Source organism: Primulina tabacum, chromosome 1, assembly GCF_025594145.1.
Source record: "Primulina tabacum isolate GXHZ01 chromosome 1, ASM2559414v2, whole genome shotgun sequence".
In the NCBI taxonomy this organism is placed as follows: domain Eukaryota; kingdom Viridiplantae; phylum Streptophyta; class Magnoliopsida; order Lamiales; family Gesneriaceae; genus Primulina; species Primulina tabacum.
Genome location: NC_134550.1, coordinates 15,946,135 through 15,967,400, shown reverse-complemented (window position 1 = coordinate 15,967,400; position 21,266 = coordinate 15,946,135). Strand labels below are relative to the sequence as shown.

General features: G+C 39.0%; 2 protein-coding genes across 9 annotated transcripts; both read right to left on the bottom strand.

Annotated features, from left to right (window-relative positions):
* Positions 1-214: 214 nt before the first annotated feature.
* LOC142505722 (uncharacterized) lies at positions 215-1,435 on the bottom strand. The gene is made up of 2 exons (XM_075618829.1): positions 838-1,435; positions 215-588 (listed from the first exon to the last, which is right to left on the bottom strand). The coding sequence occupies exons 1-2, from the start codon at positions 1,433-1,435 to the stop codon at positions 215-217; spliced, it is 972 nt and encodes a 323-aa protein (XP_075474944.1).
* A 5,109-nt stretch (positions 1,436-6,544) lies between these two features.
* On the bottom strand, positions 6,545-11,012 carry LOC142542317 (putative pentatricopeptide repeat-containing protein At1g16830). Of its 8 annotated transcripts, XM_075648956.1 has the most exons (5): positions 10,834-11,012; positions 8,685-10,709; positions 7,991-8,074; positions 6,934-7,198; positions 6,545-6,832 (listed from the first exon to the last, which is right to left on the bottom strand). In XM_075648956.1, exon 2 carries the CDS (start codon positions 10,467-10,469, stop codon positions 8,826-8,828), a length of 1,644 nt encoding a protein of 547 aa, XP_075505071.1. In that variant the 5' UTR covers positions 10,470-10,709; positions 10,834-11,012; the 3' UTR covers positions 6,545-6,832; positions 6,934-7,198; positions 7,991-8,074; positions 8,685-8,825. The 8 variants fall into 8 exon arrangements, with proteins under 8 accessions (XP_075505071.1, XP_075505024.1, XP_075505018.1 ...); XM_075648909.1 differs by having other exon boundaries at positions 7,976-8,074; positions 8,685-11,012; XM_075648903.1 differs by having other exon boundaries at positions 8,685-11,012.
* Between the last annotated feature and the right edge of the window lie 10,254 nt (positions 11,013-21,266).

Genomic DNA, 21,266 nt, shown 5'->3' with positions numbered 1-21,266 from the left:
GCCCTGGGCTTTTTAAGAACCAAGGTACGGAGCCTTGGGCCGGGGATCATGTCCCGGGACTTGGGAATGGTCGAGGTGTGGTGCCCCGAGCCAGGGTGTAGTGCCCTGGGATTTTACGAACCGGGTCATAGCAGCTCCCAAGATATAATAACAAACGCAATACTTTGAGAAAATATATTTTTTATTGATTTCTTCCATGAAACAATTACATCTATTATGCATAGTACTTCTTTAAGTTAAACACATTCCAAGGCCTTTTGAGGGGACGTCCCTGCGCATCTTCTAAATAAAAGGATCCCGAGTTGACTCTCCGAGTGATTTTGTAAGGTCCTTCCCATCGGGCTTCCAGCTTCCCAACTTCCCCAGTAGGGTTGACTTTTTTCATGACTAAATCCCCAACTTGGAAGTCTCGAATGCGGACCTTCTTGTTATATGATTTCATCACCCGATTTCTGTATGCCTCCATTCGAATAAATGCTCTGTTCCTTTTTTCTTCTATTAAGTCCAATTCCATGGCCCTGCTCTGGTCATTGTCCTCCGGGTAAGATTCTACCCGGGAAGAAGTCTGCCCGATCTCTACTGGAAGAACTGCTTCAGAACCATATACCAAACTGAAGGGAGTTTCTTGAGTAGGTGCCCGGGGAGTAGTTCTGTAAGCTCATATGACACTAGGTAACTCCTCCACCCAATTCTTTCCTTTACCTTGAAGTCTTGCCTTTAATGCTTGCACAATGACTCTATTGACAACTTCTGTTTGACCATTGGCTTGAGGATATGCAACAGAGGTAAAAGATTGAGTGATTTTCATTTCCTGGCACCATGACGTAATTCCTTTGCCTTGAAATTGTCTTCCATTGTCCGAGATTATTCTCCTGGGCACACCGAACCGGCACACAATGTTCTTCCACAAAAATTTCAATACTTCCTGCTCGGTGATCTTTGCTAAAGGCTCAGCTTCAACCCATTTGGAAAAGTAGTCAACAGCTACTAGTAAGAATTTTTTCTGAGCCCGGGCAACCGGAAAAGGACCCACAATATCCATGCCCCATTGATCAAAAGGGCAGGATGCCCAAATAGGCTTCATGAGAGTGGCCGGGCTGTAGCTGAAATTCGAATGATGCTGACAGCCCTCACAAATCTGGACCAAACGAGCAGCATCTTGTTTTAAGGTGGGCCACCAGAATCCAGCAAGCATTGTTTTTCGAGTTAAAGGCATTCCTCCGAGGTGCTCGGCACAACACCCCTCATGAATCTCTCGGAGAACATAATCCACCTCTTTTTCATTTAAACACTTCAAAAGCGGTCCTTGGAATGATCTTATGTACAAAATTTTATTTAAGAAAACAAACCTGGGAGCTTGTCTTTTGATCTTCTGAGCTCGGGCTTTATCCTCAGGGAGCTCATGGTTCGTAATGTACGCGATCAGCGGTGTCATCCATGAATCTTCAGGCATGGGTGATGCTTCTTCCTCTGTAGAGAGAACCAGCCGAGTAATATGCAGCACCTCCGGGTATTAACTTCTGATAAAGAAGCAGCCATTTTAGCCAAAGCGTCTGCCTCACTGTTTTCTTCCCGGGGTACTTGTTCAATACTCCAATCCATGAAGCTTTCTGCTTGGGCTCGAATGAGCTGTAAATATTTAAGCATCCTGTCATCCTTAGCCTCATAAATGCCCTTTATTTGTTGAGTGATGAGCTGTGAATCAGAATATAGAATAATCCGAGAAGCTCCAACTTCCCGGGCAGCTCGAATACCTGCAAGAACAGCCTCATACTCAGCTTCATTGTTGGTTATCCGGGAATCAATTCTTAATGCTAATTTGACCTTTTCTCCCAGGGGAGACACTAACACCACCCCTACTCCGCACCCCACCAGGCTAGATGCCCCATCCACTGATACTTTCCATACCTCCTCCTCGCTGGGCTGGATCATTTCAGATAAGAAATCTGACAAAGCCTGCGCTTTAATGGCCACTCGGGGCTTGTACTCGATGTCATATTCACCCAACTCTACTGTCCATTTTATCATTCGCCCGGATACTTCAGAGTGAGTCATGATCCTACCCAGAGGACTATTGGTAAGAACAATAACCTGATGTGACAGAAAGTAAGGTCTTAGCTTCCGGGCGGTCATGACCAGGGCCAAAGCAATTTTCTCCACTTCGCTATACCGGAGCTCGGGCTCCCTCAGAGCATGGCTGACATAATAGACAGGTTTTTGATCAGTTCCTTCCTCTTTTAATAGAACAGAGCTGACAACATACTCTGTAGTGGACATGTAGACATATAATTTTTCTCCAGGTTCTGGTTTCACCAACACCGGGAGCCCGGCAAGATGAATTTTCAAATCCTGGAAGGCCTGTTCACATTTCTCATCCCATCCGAATTGCTGGGCCTTCCTTAAGACTTGAAAAAAAGGATAACTCCGGTGTGCTGATCGGGAAATAAATCTGGAAAGGGAAGCGATTCTCCCAGTTAGCTTTTGTACCTCCTTGACAGATCGGGGAGATGGCATGCTTAACACAGATTTGACTTTCTCTTGATTCACCTCGATCCTTCGGTCTGTCACAATGAATCCCAAGAATTTGCCACTCTTCACGCCAAAAATACACTTGGCAGGATTAAGCTTGATTCCATAATGCATGAGAGTCGCAAAAGTTTCTTCTATATCACTAATAAAGCTGGCACCCTCTCGGGATTTGGATAGAATATCATCCACATAGACTTCCACATTCCGTCCCAGCTGCTTCTCAAAAACTTTATCCATCAGACGCTGGTAAGTAGCCCCTGCATTCTTCAACCCGAAAGGCATTACAATATAACAAAATATACCTCCCGAGGTGATGAAGCTGGCTTTGTCTTGATCCTTTTTAGCCAGAGGGATTTGATGGTACCCCTGGTATGCGTCCATGAAACTTAGCAATTCATAGCCCGAGGTGGAATCCACCAGCTGATCAATCCTGGGCAGAGGATAATGATCTTTGGGGCACGCCTTGTTGAGATCGCGGAAGTCTACACACATGCGCCACCTCCCAGTAGATTTGGGTACCAAGACCACATTCGAAAGCCATGTGGGGAATTGAATTTACCGTATGTGGCCAGCTTTTAGAAGCTCCTTAATTTGCGCATCAATTACTTTGTCCTTTTTAGGGCCAAAGTGCCTCTTCTTTTGTTTTACTGGGTGAGATCCCGGGAGGATGTTCAATTGATGTTCCGAGTGGATATACTGAGATCTCGGGCCACCCGGATTTGCTGGCCTGGTCCGATTTCTATTACTTCTTGTTCTTCTTCTGCCACAAAATGCACCTCTCCTCTCCCCATCGTTCTTTCCCCGTCCACCCTTGCCTTCTTCCCTTCCTTCCTTGTTCTACTCTGATCAGCCCGAACTGCCTCCACATAGCATTTCCGAGAGGATGGTTGATCTCTTCGGACTTCTCCCACCCGAGCTCCTACTGGAAATTTTATCTTTTGGTGGTATGTGGATGCTACGGCTCTCAATTCGTTCATAGCCGGTCTCCCCAAAATGATATTATATGATGACGGGGAATCCACTACGGTGAATGAAGTCATCACCGTCCTCTTAAGATCCTGAGAACCCAAGGTTAATGGCAACATGATCTCTCCTTCCGGGTAAACCATATGGCCAGCAAAACCAAAGAGGGCAGTCTCCACAGCCTCTAGGTGGTAGCCCTGCAAATCCATCTGTACAAATGCATCTTTAAAAATTACATTTACAGAGCTGCCTGAGTCCACAAAGACCCGTAGAATATCATAATTCGCCACTCGGGCTTGGATCACCAGGGCGTCGTTGTGGGGCAGATTCACCCCTCCCAAATCTTCCGGGCCAAAACTAATGATCGCCTCATTTCTTCTTGCTCCCTCTACCTCCAAACATTCCCTCCTGCTTCTCCCCTTTCTCGCCCGGTTAGAGTCTCCATCGGTAGAGCCTCCTAATATCATTTTGATCATTCCTGTGGCAGGGGGCGAATTCTTTTTTCTCTCGGGCTCAGGCTCCCTTCTTCTACTGGGCTCAATCCTCGGGATATTCCTCACACTTCCTCCTCGGGCGCTGGATCCTGGTGGCCGAGATGTCCAAGGTGGCACTCTCGGCCTCTGGCTATTGTTACTGGGTCCCGGGATGGAGGGTGAGACATAATTCCCCTTTAGTGCCTTGCAGTTTTCAGTGTTATGGTGACATACTTTGTGAAAAGAGCAAAATCCACTCTTTTCTGGCCGGGATAACTGATGATCCGGGGCCAAATCTCTGCTGCACTCCTGCACTTCCCTCTCCCGAGCAATTTTCAGAGGCACGTGGTGAGAAAAGTGCCCTGTATTGCCTCTTTTCTGTCCCCTCTCCTCGGGCTTAGACACCCGATCTCCTTTTTCCTTTCTCACAGCGTCCCTCTTCTGTTTCTGGGCCTCCTCCATATTGATATATTTTTCTGCTCGCGACTATAGATCCTCGAAATCTCCCGGCACCTTCTTAGTCAGTGACTTGAAGAACTCACCCTCTCTCAAACCCTGGGTGAATGCAGTAGTCTTTGTTTCAGTGGCACAAGTAGGGACGTCTAGGGCCACTCTGTTGAATCTTCTGATATAGGCCCTTAAACTCTCTTCTGGGTTCTGCTTAACTTCAAAAAGACTAAAAGCAGTCTTTTTGTACTTTTTACTGCTGCTAAAATGGTGTAAAAACACCTTCTGGAAGTCTCCAAAGGAACTGATACTTTGGGAAGTCAAGCCTTCGAACCACCTCTGAGCTGAATCCACCAGTGTTGTTAGGAACACCTTGCACTTGATTCTATCAGTGTAACAGTGCAACATGGCCATATTTTCAAACCTGGCCAGGTGTTCCTCCGGGTCTGCATTGCCATCATAGTCTTTCACCTTTGCAGATTTGAAATTTCCAGGAAGAGGCTCCCGGACGATGATATCAGAAAATGGGCATCCTCTCAGGACTGCCCGGGCAACGCTCCATCTTTCCAACTGTCCTTCCAAGACCTTCATCTTCTGCCTTAATTCCATCAATTCCTCTGCCACGGTAGGAGATTTGGACCCAGCGCTGGATCCCTCGTCTTCTCCTACCATCTCGTTATCCCTCCTTCCCTGCCCCTGCTCCTGCTCCTGCTCAAATCCCTGATCACGTCCCTGTTTATCACCGGGTGGTGTGACAGGGTGAGAGACCTCCTTCCTGGCCATAGCTAGCACAACGGCATCGACCATCATTTTCTTTAACTCTTCAGGGGTCAGGGTAATGAGGTTTGTTCCAATGTTATTAACATCAGCTTGTCTTGAAGTTTGCCCCCCATCACCCTGGGCGTGAGAATTACCCTGGTTGGTTCTTCTCGTATGAGCCATATCAACGTCTCGAACTCAGTGATTTCCCACAGACGGCGCCAATGATGTGATCTCGTTAAAATGGGTGAGCCGGGTACGGGGCTCCAACGGACCAAATCAATAATTTATAATGTTTGGGAATTTGAGTGAAGATAATGGCTTGGATCAACACCTGCAAACAAGAAAGTAACTCGTGAATGGGCGCCGGAGGGATGTCCGGCGTGGCCACTCCGATGCTTAAGTCAGCAGGCTTTTTGATGAACACAAGCAATATTTGAGAGGAAAGATGTAAGTGCTATTAGTTCAAAGATTTCAGAATCATTAAATGACTTTAATACCTGCTATTTATAGTGGAAGAATGGGTAGTTACCTTGATTACCACACCACCTACTAAGTCGGTTTATCATACTAGCTTCTGATGACTTCTCGGACACTCCAAACCCAAGTGGTTCTGACGGATTAGACTGCCTGTATCGATCACACTCGAGTGTGGTGCAATTCTCGAGGTGGCCTGGGTAGTTGGTTACCTGGGTACCTGTATGAGAAACCGGGTGGAGGAAAAGTATCCGGGCAGTTGGCTTCTGATCCGGGCTATTCAACCGATAACCCGGATCATCATTAACCCGGAAATGGGTCACCATTAACCCGGACCTTTACAGGGGTATCACTATCTGAACGAGTTTTTCTTGAATCTTCTCTCTTACAAAATGACAATTGAAATATGTTTTGTTTTTTTGTGGTACATTGGATTGGCTGCAATGTAGATCGCCCGATGGAATCTTGTTGGCCTTCAAGAAATACTTGGTTCACATTTTAGGTCGTGAGACAAAAAGTTTTTTTAGTACAATGATCACATAGAATTTTTTTAGCAAAGCCGTTTTTTGTGTGCATATATATGCATGTGTACATGTCTCTTAACCACTGCTTAATTCGGTTGATGATGAAGTAAATTATAGATTTCTAATATATGTCCATTCTATGTTTGGTTCACTATTAGCTTTTATATTTTACTCTTTATATCCTATAAAATTAAATGATTTAATATTTATTTATAATTAAAATTATAAAATTTTATTTATTTTATTCATTATTATTAAATATAATGATTATTTCTGTAGTTATCAGTATTGTAACGCAGACGTTTTGTAAAAATATTATTTTTGGCTTTGTCTATGCTACACCAAATTGTTACTCACATTATTCATAACATAAAAATAAAAAAATGTGGAGTCCCCCACTCACACCATTTTCTTTATGTCGGGCCAATTCGATACTACAGTTAAGACATTGCGCCACTCCATCCAGAAAAACAAAAAATCTAATTATCAGGTATTTAATGCTGCCGGAGTGGTGATTGATTGAAAATGCATGTATCCGCCTATTAACTTGTACTCGTCCTTTTGTTATTAAAATCTTCTGATGAAAAAGACATCACCCAAACAAAAATCTTTTGCTACTTGATCGTTCGGATACCCGATGTCCAGTGGGCGCCGTGATAGCTGCCCAGAAAGATTGGTATGAACACGGATGAATGCACACAATTTCGAAATCATCTAAAGACAACTCAATAATCAATATCCCAATTGAAGGATCATCAAACCTGCCTTTAGCAGATGGTAAACGAAGTCAGATCCTAGGGCTACTCCTCGACTGCTTGAATCTTCTACAGGCTTCCGAAACAAACCACTTCGGGGGATACAGAGGTCCGTAATCTTCTCAAGACTTTCCTTGGACATATTGACAAGGAAATTTACCCAAACCGTACGGTGTAGTTTTACCCCAGAGAACTTTGAAACCAGGAGGGTTATACTTGTCGCCTATCTTGTGGCTGTTTTCCTCGTTCTGCCAACTACTTCATGCATGGCCTGCGTACATAAAATCGTGTTTGATAAGTCCCACATTTACGTATTTCAAACTTCTGCAGCAAAAGCCCTCTTTCTTTTACTCGTCCCTTGCCTTTTGTTTTGCACTTTTATGTTTATAATGGCTTCATCTTAGGCGATCTGCGAGAGTGTGTGTGTGTGTGTGACGCAAAATATAAGTGTGATGCATGCTTGTCCACCGACGCGTGTTCCAACCTATTCCACGTGACAAACTTCTCCCGCATGTCTGCAGCACACACGAGTATCTCATACATGAATTACTATGCACACTGAGACAGCGTTGTGAGATACAACACACAACAAATCCAACTGGGACGGAATGATGCTTTCTTTATATATTTTTAACAGTGATATGAAATGACCAAGTTGCAAAACACTACCATCTGCAAAATAAGCTTCAGTCTATTTTTGTCATGAACCAGTTGGATATGAAAGCAAATAGTTAATCTCACACTTCCGTCTATTTTTGTCATGAATCGGTTGGATATAAAAGCACATAGTTAATCACAAGAGAACTGACATTATTTCCAATGTAAAGCATGAAAGAAACATAGACCAATACTTTAAAAAACAACCTCTTTCAAGAGCAATACGCCAACTTTTAATATGGTGTTTACCAGATGGAATCAGCATGCCTCCCATATATTTCAGGAAAAAGGAAGATTAAATAACCATTATGTCATGGTAGGTAATGCACTAATGCTAGACAAATAATTAGAATGGAATCAATAGACATTTTACTATACAAGAGATATTTACAGGATTTTAACTCACGTGTGCCTGAGTAGATGGCCGTTGACAATGTGAGACATTCTTTATCTGAGGCAACTTGCACATTTACTATAAAGTTTTAATAGCCTGTATAAAGAGAGAATAAATAAGCAACATACATAGGCCACATAAATCAAAGGAATACAAATGATAACATTATAGTATAAAAAAATTTAGGTTGAGTTGTGATCAACAACAATTGAACATGATCAAACAATTAAAAATTTTATACATGAAATAGAGCAAATGAGCGTATAAAGGGTATCTATGCTATTTATTAAGTATGGAGCCCTTATAGAACTCATCAATAATTCTTTTACAAAAAAGTCTATGATACCTATAATATTTAAAAAATTAAAAACACCAATATAGAAAAGATATATACTTTATTAAAAAATTCAAACCCACAAAACCTACTCAATCAAATAAATTAAAAAATGTAAAAATATATGTATTTACATAAATATTTACTATATGCGAAATATACAATCTAATGCCTACTGGTTTTAACAACGTTTTCATCAGATGCAATAGAAGATCTATAGGTTGATGTCAATTACGTTTTAAGCCATTTACAAGTTAAAGCCTCTAAAGTCGCTAACGTAAATACAAAAGGGACACTGATGATATTCATGAGGAAAGTTCTTACGAAACTCAACATGTCAGTTACAATCAGATTCTTGAAGTAAACTCTTACCATCAGAAGCAAATATATGTAACTATTGTCCCAGCATAAGATAAAACACCACTTGTGTCGATGCATAGACACTTTCTTGCTTACTGAGCTCAAAAACTTCTGCCCCCGCAATAGAATAACAAATTTCTCTTTCCATTACTCTCACCCCAGAGAAACAACAGCAGATGGCAGATCATGATATACGGGCATGCGAAGGCCCGAATCGTCCCGTGGATAATCATTATCCTGTCCATTGGCCAACAACATCTGTGCATCCTTAGGTAGCAATCCCAACGTTCTCAACTCAGCAAAGAGATTAAGGGCTGAAACGGAGTTGTGGAAAAGCTTTTTCACCAATTTAAACGTGCAATCGTCTAAACCAATATTACTATATACCATTTCTTGAAGCACGTGCAAAACCATGTTAACATCTCTATTCCTACAGAAACCAGAGAGTATCAGGTTATATGACTTCATATTTGGAGCTACATTCATCTGCTTCATTTGGCTAAACAAACTATAAGCATCTTCTGCCAGACCAAACCCGAGAAGCCCCTCGATGGCAACATTGAATGACACAACATCAAGTGAAAAATTCTCAGTAGCAGCTTTTTTGACTAATCCAATAGCTCTACTAAAGCAACCTGACTTTATAAGCCCATGAATCATTATAGTATGAACATGAGCATCTACACCTGGATTGATATGAATAATTCCCTGGTAAACATTGAGTGCCTCATGTGTCCTACCTAATCTGAATAACGCACTCAACAATCCAGCAAAACTATAGTTATCTGGTTGAAACCCTCTATATATCATGTCATTATAATACTCAACAGCACCTTCTGGATAGCCAGCTTTGCAGAAATAAAATAGAAAACAATTGCAAACTACCAAGTCAGGTTGTACGGCAAGTCCACTGATGAGTAAAGGTAGAAGCACATATTGTTTAGACAAACAAATAGTCGACATAAGAGAAGATAAAGTATAAACATCAGGTGTCAGTCTTAGATCTCTCATATCAGAGTAGACTTTAAATGCTACATTGTACCATCCAATCTTAGATAGGCAATCAATCAGTACATTACATAGAACCAGATCCGGAAAACATCCTTTTAATTCCAGAGTGCCGAGAATTTCGAAGGCCTTGCTGGGCATCCGAGATTCCAAGAGCCCTTTAATCAATGATGTGCACGTAATTATGTTCGGGGTACACCCTATCTTAAACATTTTCTCTAGTAAATAAATAGCAACCTCAATCCGATTAGACTTGCAGAAACCATCAATCAATATGCCCCAAACATTCATAGAGACAGGAACACCTAAAACTATCATTATCCCTAGAAGCTGTAATGCCTCAGCCAACATACCGAACTTAGAGAAACAATTTAAAACCAATAAATAAGTCTCCGGGTTAAGATAAAACCCCATCATAAACATGCGACTTAGCACCACTTTTACATTATGAACTTCGTTGAGTCTGCAAAGATTACAAATGGCAATACTAAAAGACAAGAAATTCGGGGACAATGATCCGTTTAAAACTCTAAGGGCCACATCCACACGCTCAATCTTGAAGAGCACATCAATGACAATGTTCTGTACATACGTATTAGGGATGTAACCATAGTTATTCATCACCTCAAATGCTTCAAGTACCATATCGTACATAGCTCCACGCCAGTAAATTCTCATCAAAAGCAAAAAAGTTTGAGCTTTTGTGACGCAACCTACAGTTTCCAATTCTTGAACTATTCCTTTCACAGTTCCAAATCTTGAGGTGAGGTTAGAAACAACGTTCACCATATGATGGAAAGTGGATTTGTCATGGAAATAATTAGGTTGCCGAGCGCACCACAAAAAAAAGCTGAGAGAAACTAAATCAGAACGGCAGCTTCGTAAAGTAGTCTGCACGATCTGAGGGGTCAGAAAGGGTGTCTGGAGACGTTCTTGATTGCTGATAGATTTGGCACAGGATTTGGTTCGACGTTTTTCGGCGGTGTGGTAGTCAATTGGTGAAGAAACATGGTGAATTGCTGCCAAAGCCTGTAATTTTTGAGCAAAACAAGGAGCCACTTTCAGGAAATTTTGCATCAATCTCCATAGCATTTCCTTGTGCGCCGATTTAAGGGAAGCACAAATATTGAAAAATCGGAAATCTCACAGACACCTCATCGCTTCGATGATTGACGGCTCTACCTTCCTCCACACAGCTAGAAATATCATGGCGGAGGCGGAGGCGGCGGCCGCGGCGGCCGCGGCGGCGGGGTCAAATGTTGGTATTAACTGTGTTGAATTGAAGAAAGAGGACAGCAGGCCCAAGACAGAAGCGGAGGCGCTTTGATTTTCAAATGCATAGTTTTTGAAATAAAAAAAGGGAAACACGTTTATCGAGTAAATTTGGAAAAAAATCTTCGATTTATATTTTATGTAACATACCGTACTTTTAACTACTTAAAATTTACGAAAAAATAAAAAAATTTCTTAAAATAAACCGTGAACCTTCAAAATTCGAGAAAACATTTGTTCATCTCAACATAGTTACAATCAAAGATCTCAAAAATAAAGTTTGACAAAATTACTTGTTTAAAATCTCATAATCAGTAACATAAATCAGAGTATTTTGAACATTTCATAAACTCTTAAAAATTGGGCGGTCCTCGAGTTTAGTCTCCTGCTCAGTCCAAGCCAGCTCCTTGGTCCACACCTCTCGTCTTCTCAAATGCATCCTCACCTACATCGATCAAGTCTAATGAGTCTAAAGACTCAACACGTATAAACTGAAAATAGCAAGTAATACGTAATAAAATCACGTGCACATTTAAAATAGAACATACATAATTGAACTTTAACATGCGTGTAAAAGCTTGAACTTACATACATGACATAAACGTGCCATAACATGAAACTTTTCTTAAACATGCTTGCATACTTGAAGATACATGAACATACATAAATTTCATCATTTTGCGTAGAGGCATGTTTCAAAGCAAGTGACCTATACATAAATACGCCTGATCAGATTAAACCACAATACTGGGCTCACAGGAAAAATCCATTGCCACATAAATGAGATCCCCGTTCATGCTTTAACGGGTGGATTGGTCCCCAGTCATGCTTTACCGCTTTTCAATCCTGATCTAAACTCGTTCATGCTTTAACAGGGTGGAGAGGTCCTCAGCCACGTTCACAGACTTCCAAACCCATTCATAAATTGGTCACATAACATTTAGCATACCTCAAAAATAGAACATTTTCTCATTTGCACGTCGAACATACTTACTTGCCGTTGAGGGATTCGTTAGATCTCGCTTGGGCCACTGCTGCAACATACTAGCATTAATTCAGATACTTAACTGGTGTAACTTAGACGTAATAACCATGCTTACACCCAAGCTCATTCATTTTCCTTAGGACTTCTAAAATTCCCAGGACTCGACCTTATTTAATCATTGCACTAAACTAAGATATCGAACCCCAAAACATTCAACATTATTTTTCCCAAAAGGTAGGACACGGATCCCGTGCACCCCTCCGGGTCCGGGTCCGGGTCCGTGTAGACACTGAACTTTACCTTACAGAAAACACTAAGACACGGACCCCGTGTAAGGGTCCGTCTACAGGTCCATGCACCTACTGGAAAAACACCCTGAATGAAAAACGAAGACACGGACCCCGTGCTCTGGTCCGTGAAAAGGTCCGTGCACCCACTGTGAACGCGAACCAACGAGATTTCTTATACTAGTGGCTTCAACTCCCTAACTCGATCATCCCAACCGTGAACCGACACCTCGAGACACATCCTAGGGCACTAAGCGTGGACTCCAACCTGAACAATTCATCAAAATTGTCCCCAAACTCAACAAGCGACACAAAACGACATAACCCGAATTTTCGACACCGTTTTCTGCCTACGACTTCTAATGCATTCAAGTGTCTATCGACACTAACTTACCCATCAAAGGCAATCCAAACACCATCCTCAACATACCTAAATGCAACAGCGATCACCCGTTAATCCCCAACGAAGCCTGCGACAATAATTTCTCAAGAACTCATCAATAACACATTTTCAGAAAACGCAGTTTGAGCAGTCCACGAAAAACATCGTAACTCTCTCAATTTTCATCCAAATATTTCGAATTTTATATCAAATCGAAGGTATCAAAAAGTTCTACGTTTCATATGTGAAAGTTTTTCCATAAAATCGACCGAAAAATCGCAGGTATTTAAAAGAACAGCAAAAACGAGATTTTCAGATCCAGAAACTGTTCAAAATACGATCTAAACAATTTCTGCTCAAACTTTACACATCACACATGTATTTTTACGCATAAAAACAACGCAACACATACTATGACATGATCGACGCAGGAAAAATAGAATATACGTGCCTTTAAATCTTTAACGTTACCGAAACGACGACTCCGAAGCGGGAAGGATGCGAGAGACGATCCAGGACGAACGTGGCGTGATTTTCTTGCAATAAAACCAACGAAATTTGCTGGAAAAGAGAAGGGCAAGGGGCGGCTGCTTTCCTCTCAAGAACCCTAAGGTTTGCTCTCTCAAAAATAAATAAATCTGAAATGGAATAAGTTTGTGTGTTGAACGGTTTCAGTGTGTGTAAAAGTATGTAAAACGTGTAAGTGTGTGTGTGTCTAGCGTGAGTTAAGATAGTAATTAGGGGGAAAATATTTCTTAAATGATAATTGGCATTCTAATTAAAATATTAATAATCACTTAATATTCTAACTAAAATACTAATTCCCCACAAAATACTAGCATCTTTAAAATTGAAATAAAACACACAATTGATAAACCTTTTAAAATTCTGAAACTTTAAAATCACCTAATAAACAAATTAGGCTTTTAAAAACACTAAACTTATAAATCGTTTGAAATGCCACAATCTCAACTTAATATAAAATATCACGTTTTAAAATTATCAAACTCGTCGCCGGTCTCCTTCCTTCGATCTCGCATCGAATAATCGTCTGAAACATGAAACTCGAGAAAATATTTTAACGTGCATAACATAAACATACATAATTTAAAATAGCGCAATTTAAATAGGTCATGCATCACTAAAAATCATTTTAAATTTAAATAAATAATTTAACAATTAAATAAATGCATGGGTTTTACGTGTATTTATTTTGGGCTCTACATTTTAACTTAGCATTTATTCTTCTGATCTAAAATGTTAGTTTAAATTCTTAAATAAAAACATTAAATATATCCTTGTTTTATAATTCAATATCAAAACCTATGTTGAATTATTTCAAACACACAAAATTATTATTAATATGTAATTAAATGTTTGAGTTGGAGAATTTTTTCAAATAATATGAATCTGAACACATGTTCGAGATTAATTATTTACAGGACTTATTCTAAAAGTTTGGAATATTTGAAACAAAAAGATGTAATCATGTTAGATATCATAAGCAAATGAGAACTTATCAGAATCTAAAGGTAAAAATATGATTCAGTCTAATAAGTTCTTAGAAATAATACATGATTCATCTAAAATCTCCGGAGATCTTAGATAAATCTAAAAGACGGTACATAATTATGACATTATGTTGTATTATGTACCATAAAAGGTAGAAAAAAATCCTTTAAAAACAAGAAGAAATTATTGTGACATTAAAGAATATTCAAACAAGAATTAAAACTCTAGAAAAACAAACAAGTTCTACTAAATAACTTCGGTAGAAAGATTACCATCATCATTTGGTACTAAAATCTTATTACACCAAAAAAGGATTACCAAGATGATGCCAAAACTTTTAACCAAAGAAAAATGATCAATCTTGTTGGAACATTTCATGTTCGCAATCTTAATTTTGATGTTAACAAAACTTGTTTGTTTGTTTTTAATAATCTACCTTAGTGCGCAGATAGCTGAAACTGAAATAATCAGTTACGAGCCAAAACTGAAACTGTCGAAGACGCCAACTGAAAGCATCAACTGATCAATCAAACTAGACCAGTTCAACTGATGTATCGTAAATGAGTTCAACTGATTGTTCAGTTGATAGGTGGTTCAGCAGGAGAACCTCAGAAGCCTGGCCAGCCGAAGGAGTGTTCAACTGATGAAGAGCCCAACTGAGATCAGTTCAACTGAATAAGAGTGAAATCAGTTCAACTGACGATTCAAATTATTTCACCAGCCCAACTGAAGACAAGTTCAACTGACCAGTTCAGAACATCAGTTAGGAGCAATCAGTTGCAGATCAAGACAAGCTGAACTAAGTAGAATACAGCTGTGCGCAAAGGTACAAAAACTTTTGTCCAGAAAAAAGACAATAATGGATGTTGCATAAGAGCTTAAAGACAAAAGTGTTCCAGAAAGAACAAGACAAATTTCGAGGAACAGATTCAAAATGCAACGGATACAATAATGAATCTCACTATACGATCAAATTTCGCGCCTATAAATAGAAGGTGAAGATCAGTGAAGAAATATACAATACAAGAGAGAAAAGAAAAAGACACGCTTCAAAGTCATGTCAGCTTAAAGAAAGAAGCATTCAGCTCAGTCGAGGGAACATTTAAATGTGTTATCAGCTTTAGATTAGAAGCATATTTCCCTCAGTGTGTGAGAACACTTTCGGGTAGTTTTCAGAGATCAGTTCTCTCTCACACACACACACCACCACTCAAATACAGTCTTGCACAAAGACGTTATACTTGTGTATGTAGTCTTTCTCACATAGACATTAAAGAAGTGTTGACTGGAAGGTGTTGCTTTCAGTTTAGTCTAGGAGTTCAGTTTAGGCAGTGGTGTAAGTACTAGCTGGGTTGGTTTGTATAAAGTGTTGTACAGATCAAAGTCTTCTAGTGAATCCTACCCAAGGTGGTAGAAGGGGTGACGTAGGAGCATTTGAAGTCTCCGAACATCCATAAACATATCTTGTGTTATTTCTGTTTAACTGCTTGTTTTTGTTCTTAACTGATTTGATCAGTTCAGCTGATATCAGTTCAGTTCTGTCCATAACTGAACTGATACAAGCCAGAACTGATCCCTAGCTATTTCCAGTCATTCAGTTACACAAGATATAAAATATATCAGTGTTTCATAACGAAGGATTATCTCGAGTGTTTTTCGCTTGGTTTAATACCAAACTCGATCTAATTCATCAATGTATACATTCTTAGAACACGAGCTATTGCAGCATTTGGAGAATATTTTGTTTGAAGCACCACAAGGTGCTCTGCAAAAGATCCTTCAAATCTAATTAAAAATATCCCAAAGAATAAATTAATATGATGAAAACTTTAGAAATGATTGGTCTCGATGATCTTCAAGATTTTGTAGAATCTTTTTGTAAATCTCAGAGTCGTAGATCTAAAGATGAACACAACTAGGGGTGAACCACACACAATAACTTGGTCATCTTCTCATTAACTACCAAAAGAAATTGTGAGATCTCATAATACAAATATGAGATGACCCCAAACAGATTTTCAAGTTGGTGGAGAAGCACACCCAACAGGAACCAGGTTAAGGAAAAATCAAATTCCTTTGCACCAAACAACCTATGAGAAATCTGTTTGGAACATATGCATCCTTATGAGATTATGTTTAACCTTGATGTACTAAATTTAAAAATAGGGATGATCTCATGGATGATTGACATCGTCAATGAGAATCATAGCAGGAACACTTGATCTCAACATAGAATGTTTTGTTAAACTTTTAAGAAATGAGTCTTATTGGATCAGTGAAAATTGCATGGGACATGACTTCGGTAGAAACCAAGGATTCAGTCCTAACAGTAGAGTCTCTCAGTGAGATAGCCGAAAGAATGTCTACCTTATTTAAAGTACAATTTATAGGTTTAGATTATTTCAACAATGAAGATACATATAAGAAATAGAAATATAATCAAGTTTTGTATAGTTTTGAATTACAAAAAATCTGTTTAGTGAACGAATAAATTATGTTATTCACTAAATATAGATGAAATTCGGGGTTTGAAGAAAATATAGCAATTCAAGTTTTCTTCGTTAAAATGACAAGCCCCTAGAGAGAAATGTTAATTAGGGAATATGTTCCTGGAAATCTAGATGTTTTGGCATGAAGAGCCTCTTTTCTTAAAGGAAAATTGGCAGAATTGTGTCATATGACAGTATTACAAAAAACTTACAAATAATTAAGGGGTGTTAACAAACGTGTTCATTTGTGTTGTAAATAAAATGATATTCCAACAATTATTGGAACTAAGCCCCAAAGGCAAAAAAAGAAGAGCTTTAGGTCTCATCCTTGTGCCAGAAGTGGAATTAGTTCTTGAAAACCAAGAACCGTATGGTCTAGAAAAAAAATCAAGATCTTACAAATTTGGGCAGAGAAGTGGACCATCAAGGAATATGAGGTCATCCCAAGCACCGAGCACATCCCGAAGCACAGGAAGAACGCCTACAAAGAAAACTTTCAGAATAGCTCATACCCAAGACAATGAAAGTTTTAAAGATTATAATTGATGGACATATAGAACAAGATGTCACGTTTTGAACAACTGTCCAGAAAATGATAAAAAGAGAATAAAACGTTTCAATCCAACCCCGGATATTTGTAAAACAGTTTATTACCTGTTTATTACAACTGAGTCAATAAATTCCTAAGTCAACCGTTGCTTTACAGGGTTGGCCATGATCTTTGACTGAGAACTGATTGGCCAAGGCAGTAATGAAGTTGTGGATATAGGTGTTGTTTGTTAGAACAGAGGTCCTATAAACCAATGGGCTCCATATGGGGCATTTTCCTGCATCCGAGCTCCTTCCCGATGCGCCAATATTCCAATTATAACAAATAAAATTATCACTTGGATCGAAGGAGGCAGATCGAACGGATCATATCGAAACAAAATAGACAGAACAGATCCAAACCTTGCAAAAGATGCATGAAAAAACATATAGTAATCCACACAAAAGCAAAACGTATGATAATAGATCTAATTTTAATTTATATGTCAAACTATAAAACAATACATAATCCCACTTACCATTATTCAATATGTGGTACAAAACTTACTTGAACTTGGACGAATCACACTCTGAACGAGATTTGGACAGCAACTCGAGCAAGCCTTTGGGAAGCAACTTGATCCAGCCTTTGGACAACACCTCAAGTAGATTGGGTAGCATTTGTATGTGCCAAGCTGCTGAACGAAATGGTAAATACCAGCCTTTCTTCCTTCCTTGAGATGGATTATGAGTTATTTTGGAGGATTTTTGTTGCAAGGATTTGTGAAAGGTATTGCATGTATTTATACACTGAACTGTGGCACTCTAAGAGATGGTCTTGAACTAAAAACTTGATGCCCAAGTAGTCATAATTTCATCCACTACCGAGAGTCACCTTGGTTTATTCAAATGCCATTTCTTTTACAATAAATTTGTTTAATTTTTTCTTCCTTTGGCTGCAATTTTGGTTATTTAGGACATGAGAATTGAACTTTTTTGAGCTAAACTTTCAAGTTCATGAATTGGGGGTTTGCGTCCTCGAGATAATCGACTTCAGTCCTCGCGGTTTGGCTACGTCTCGAGCTCCATTATGCTAGATTTTGCACATCTTAAATTGAAATTTTAAGTCAAATTGTTGAGCTTTTAATTTTACAATTAGCTAAAAGTCTCGAGGTTCATTGCTTGCGTAAGTTGCTTTGTAAATCTGAGTCCTCACATCTCATCCTCATTATTGGGAGTTTGTTTGATCATAAAAAGGTAGGGGTACTGGGTGCACATCTTCTCTTCTAATTCCCATGTTAATTCTCGATCTGTATGGTTAGACAATTGTCTTTTGACATATGAAATGGTCTGGTGTCTTAGTTCTTGCGCTTCGGTGTCCACTATACAGATAGGGAATTCTTTATATTTTAGTTCCTCATTCAGGTCCAATGTCAATTAGCAATGATGCGACTTCAAGAATATGATCGGGTTGGGGATGTATCTTCTCAGCTGTGAAATGTGGAAGATGTTTTGGGCTCTCAACATGTTTTGTGGCAAGGCTAGTCGATAAGCTAAGGTTATTACTTTTCCTAGAATTTCAAAGTGTCCGACATATCTTGGGTTCAGTTTTTTTTTTCGGATTTGCTAAATCGTATTATTCCCTTCATATGTGAGACTTTATCTAAAGCTTTTTCGCCTACTTTAAATTTTACTGGTATTCTTTTTAAGCCAGTATCATTTTTCTGTTGATCTTGGGCCACCTATGAAGTTTAGGGCACACACCCTCAACATATCTTCATGAGTATGTATTTTTATCTCAGTTTGGCCATCAGCTCGTGGGTGATAAGTCGTGTTAAGGGTGACCTTTGTTCCCTTGGCTATTTGAAAACTTTTCCAAAATAGGGGCACTAATCTCAGATCCCAAAATTCTTGAAGGAACACCATGTAATCTCACAATATTATCCATATACAAGGTGGCTAGCTTGTCCAGATTATACTTCATATGGATGGAGATGAAATGCGTAGATTTTGTTAGTCTATCTATGATTACCTAAATTCAATTATGATTTTTACTTGACTTTGTTTATCCTATCACCAAGTGCATGAAAGTTTCATATTGTCTCCACTTTGGTATTTCTAGTGGTTGTAGGGGTCATCTAGTCCTTTGGTGTTATTTGACCTGTTGAAAAATTTGGCACCTAGCAGTCAAATATTTCTTCATTTTATTCCACCAAAAAGTTTTCTTTAAATCTCAATATATCTTGTACTACCAAGTTGGATTGAAAATTTCAAGTTGTGTGCTTCAGACATCACATATTGTTGAAGATTTTTGATTTCATAAACGACGTTTCATCCACGAAATTCCTTTCTAATCAGTCTGGAATTCTTGAGCTTTCCCTTTTTTGAGTTGTTCCTTAGTTTCTGTCAAAAAAGGATCTTGGTCTTGATTCAATTTCACTTATTCTTCCAGGCACGGTTGCACTGACAGCGAGGCTATAATTAATTTCACCGTGCCAAAAGCCGGATGATAGTTTATTGTTAGGTCATAATCTTTCAATAGTTCAATCCACCGTCTATGCCTCGTGTTTAATTCGTTTTGTGTGAATGGTCTTTGAGGCTTTGGTGATCTGTAAATATCTCACATTTTGCACCAAAGAGGTAGTGCATCCGGATTTTTGACAAATACTATTGTAGCTAATTCAAGATCATGCGTTGGGTAATTTTGCTAACATGGTTTTAATTGCCTTGATGCATAGGTAATTACTTGCCCTTCTTGAATGAGTGCACATCACAATCCTCCTTTGATGCATAAATTCCTGCCTTCTTTGGTAAGGAATAATACTGGGATAGAAGTGAGTTTATTTTCTAGGATCTAAAAACACTTTTCAAATTCTTCACTCTAATGGAATTTAGAGTTCTTCACCCAAATAGATGCATGGTCCATTCAGTTATTCCTTACGATCGAAATAGTTACAAGAAGTAAGTTTACTGAAATGGAATAATGTGACATATAGAAAGTGGGATATTTAACGCAACTAATTGATGAGTAGAACGTATATATTCATAATGTAATCGACAGTATAAACGCAATAATTTGGTTTAAACTATAGGCGTTGGAAACTGCAATTTCGAGATCTCGCCCCAGCACCTCTTCCTACCGCTACGGAATTTCTTATTCCACGACCGCGGTCCTCCATTACTTCCCATGCGACAAAGATGTGGGGCATTTTATTTGACGCAATATTTTGCTTCTTCCTCATTTATCAAAGAAATATCTCTAATAACTGCACTCTTATTGAAAATGCTATTGCGATAAACACAGATTCAAGTAAGTCAAATTTTATTTTTTAAATAAGATCCCAGTAAGTTTTGGATTGCAGATACTTGGTAACTTGGCTCAAATTATTTTTTATTTTGAAAATAAAAAATAGTGTTATTTATTTAAAATAAATTTCTATTAATTTGGTTTAAACTATAGGTGTTGGAATCTACAATTTTGAGATCTCGGCCCCAGCACCTTCTCCTACCGCTACAGAAATTCTTAGTCCACGGCCGCGGTCCTCCAGGACTGCCCATACCATTAAAATGTGGGGCATTTTACTTGCCGCAATATTTGGGGGGGAGGGGGCGATGTTTCTTCCCCATTTATCAGAGAAATACCTCTCATAAATGCACTCTTATATGAAATGCTATTGCGGTGGATGTAGATTCATGTAAGTCAAATTTTATTTTTTAAATAAGATCCCAGTAAGTTTTGGATTGCAGTTACTTGGTAACTTGGCTCAAATTATTTATTTATTTAGAAAATAAAAAATAGTGTTATTTATTTAAAATATATGTCTAATAATTTGGTTTAAACTATAGATATTGGAAGCTGCAATTTTGAGATCTCTCCCCTAGCACCTCCTCCTTCCGTGACGAAATTTCTTATTCCGCGGCCGCGGTCCGCAAGTACTGCCCATGCCATTAATATGTTGGGAATTAATACCTCTAATAACTGCACTCTTATGGGAAATGCTATTGCGGTGGACACAGATTTAAGTAAGTCAAATTTTATTTTTAAATAAGATCCAGTAAGTTTTGGATTGCAGGTACTTGGTAACTTGGCTCAAATTATTTCTTTATTTTGAAAATAAAAAATAGTGTTAT

Coding starts and splice junctions, on each gene's coding strand:
- LOC142505722 (XM_075618829.1), bottom strand. CDS start 1,435: ATGACACCGCTGATCGCGTACATTACGAACCATGAGCTCCCTGAGGAT. Junction 589..837: donor CAATGGAAGACAATTTCAAG/GCAAAGGAATTA, acceptor GTTCTGAAGCAG/TTCTTCCAGTAGAGATCGGG.
- LOC142542317 (XM_075648909.1), bottom strand. CDS start 10,772: ATGCTATGGAGATTGATGCAAAATTTCCTGAAAGTGGCTCCTTGTTTT.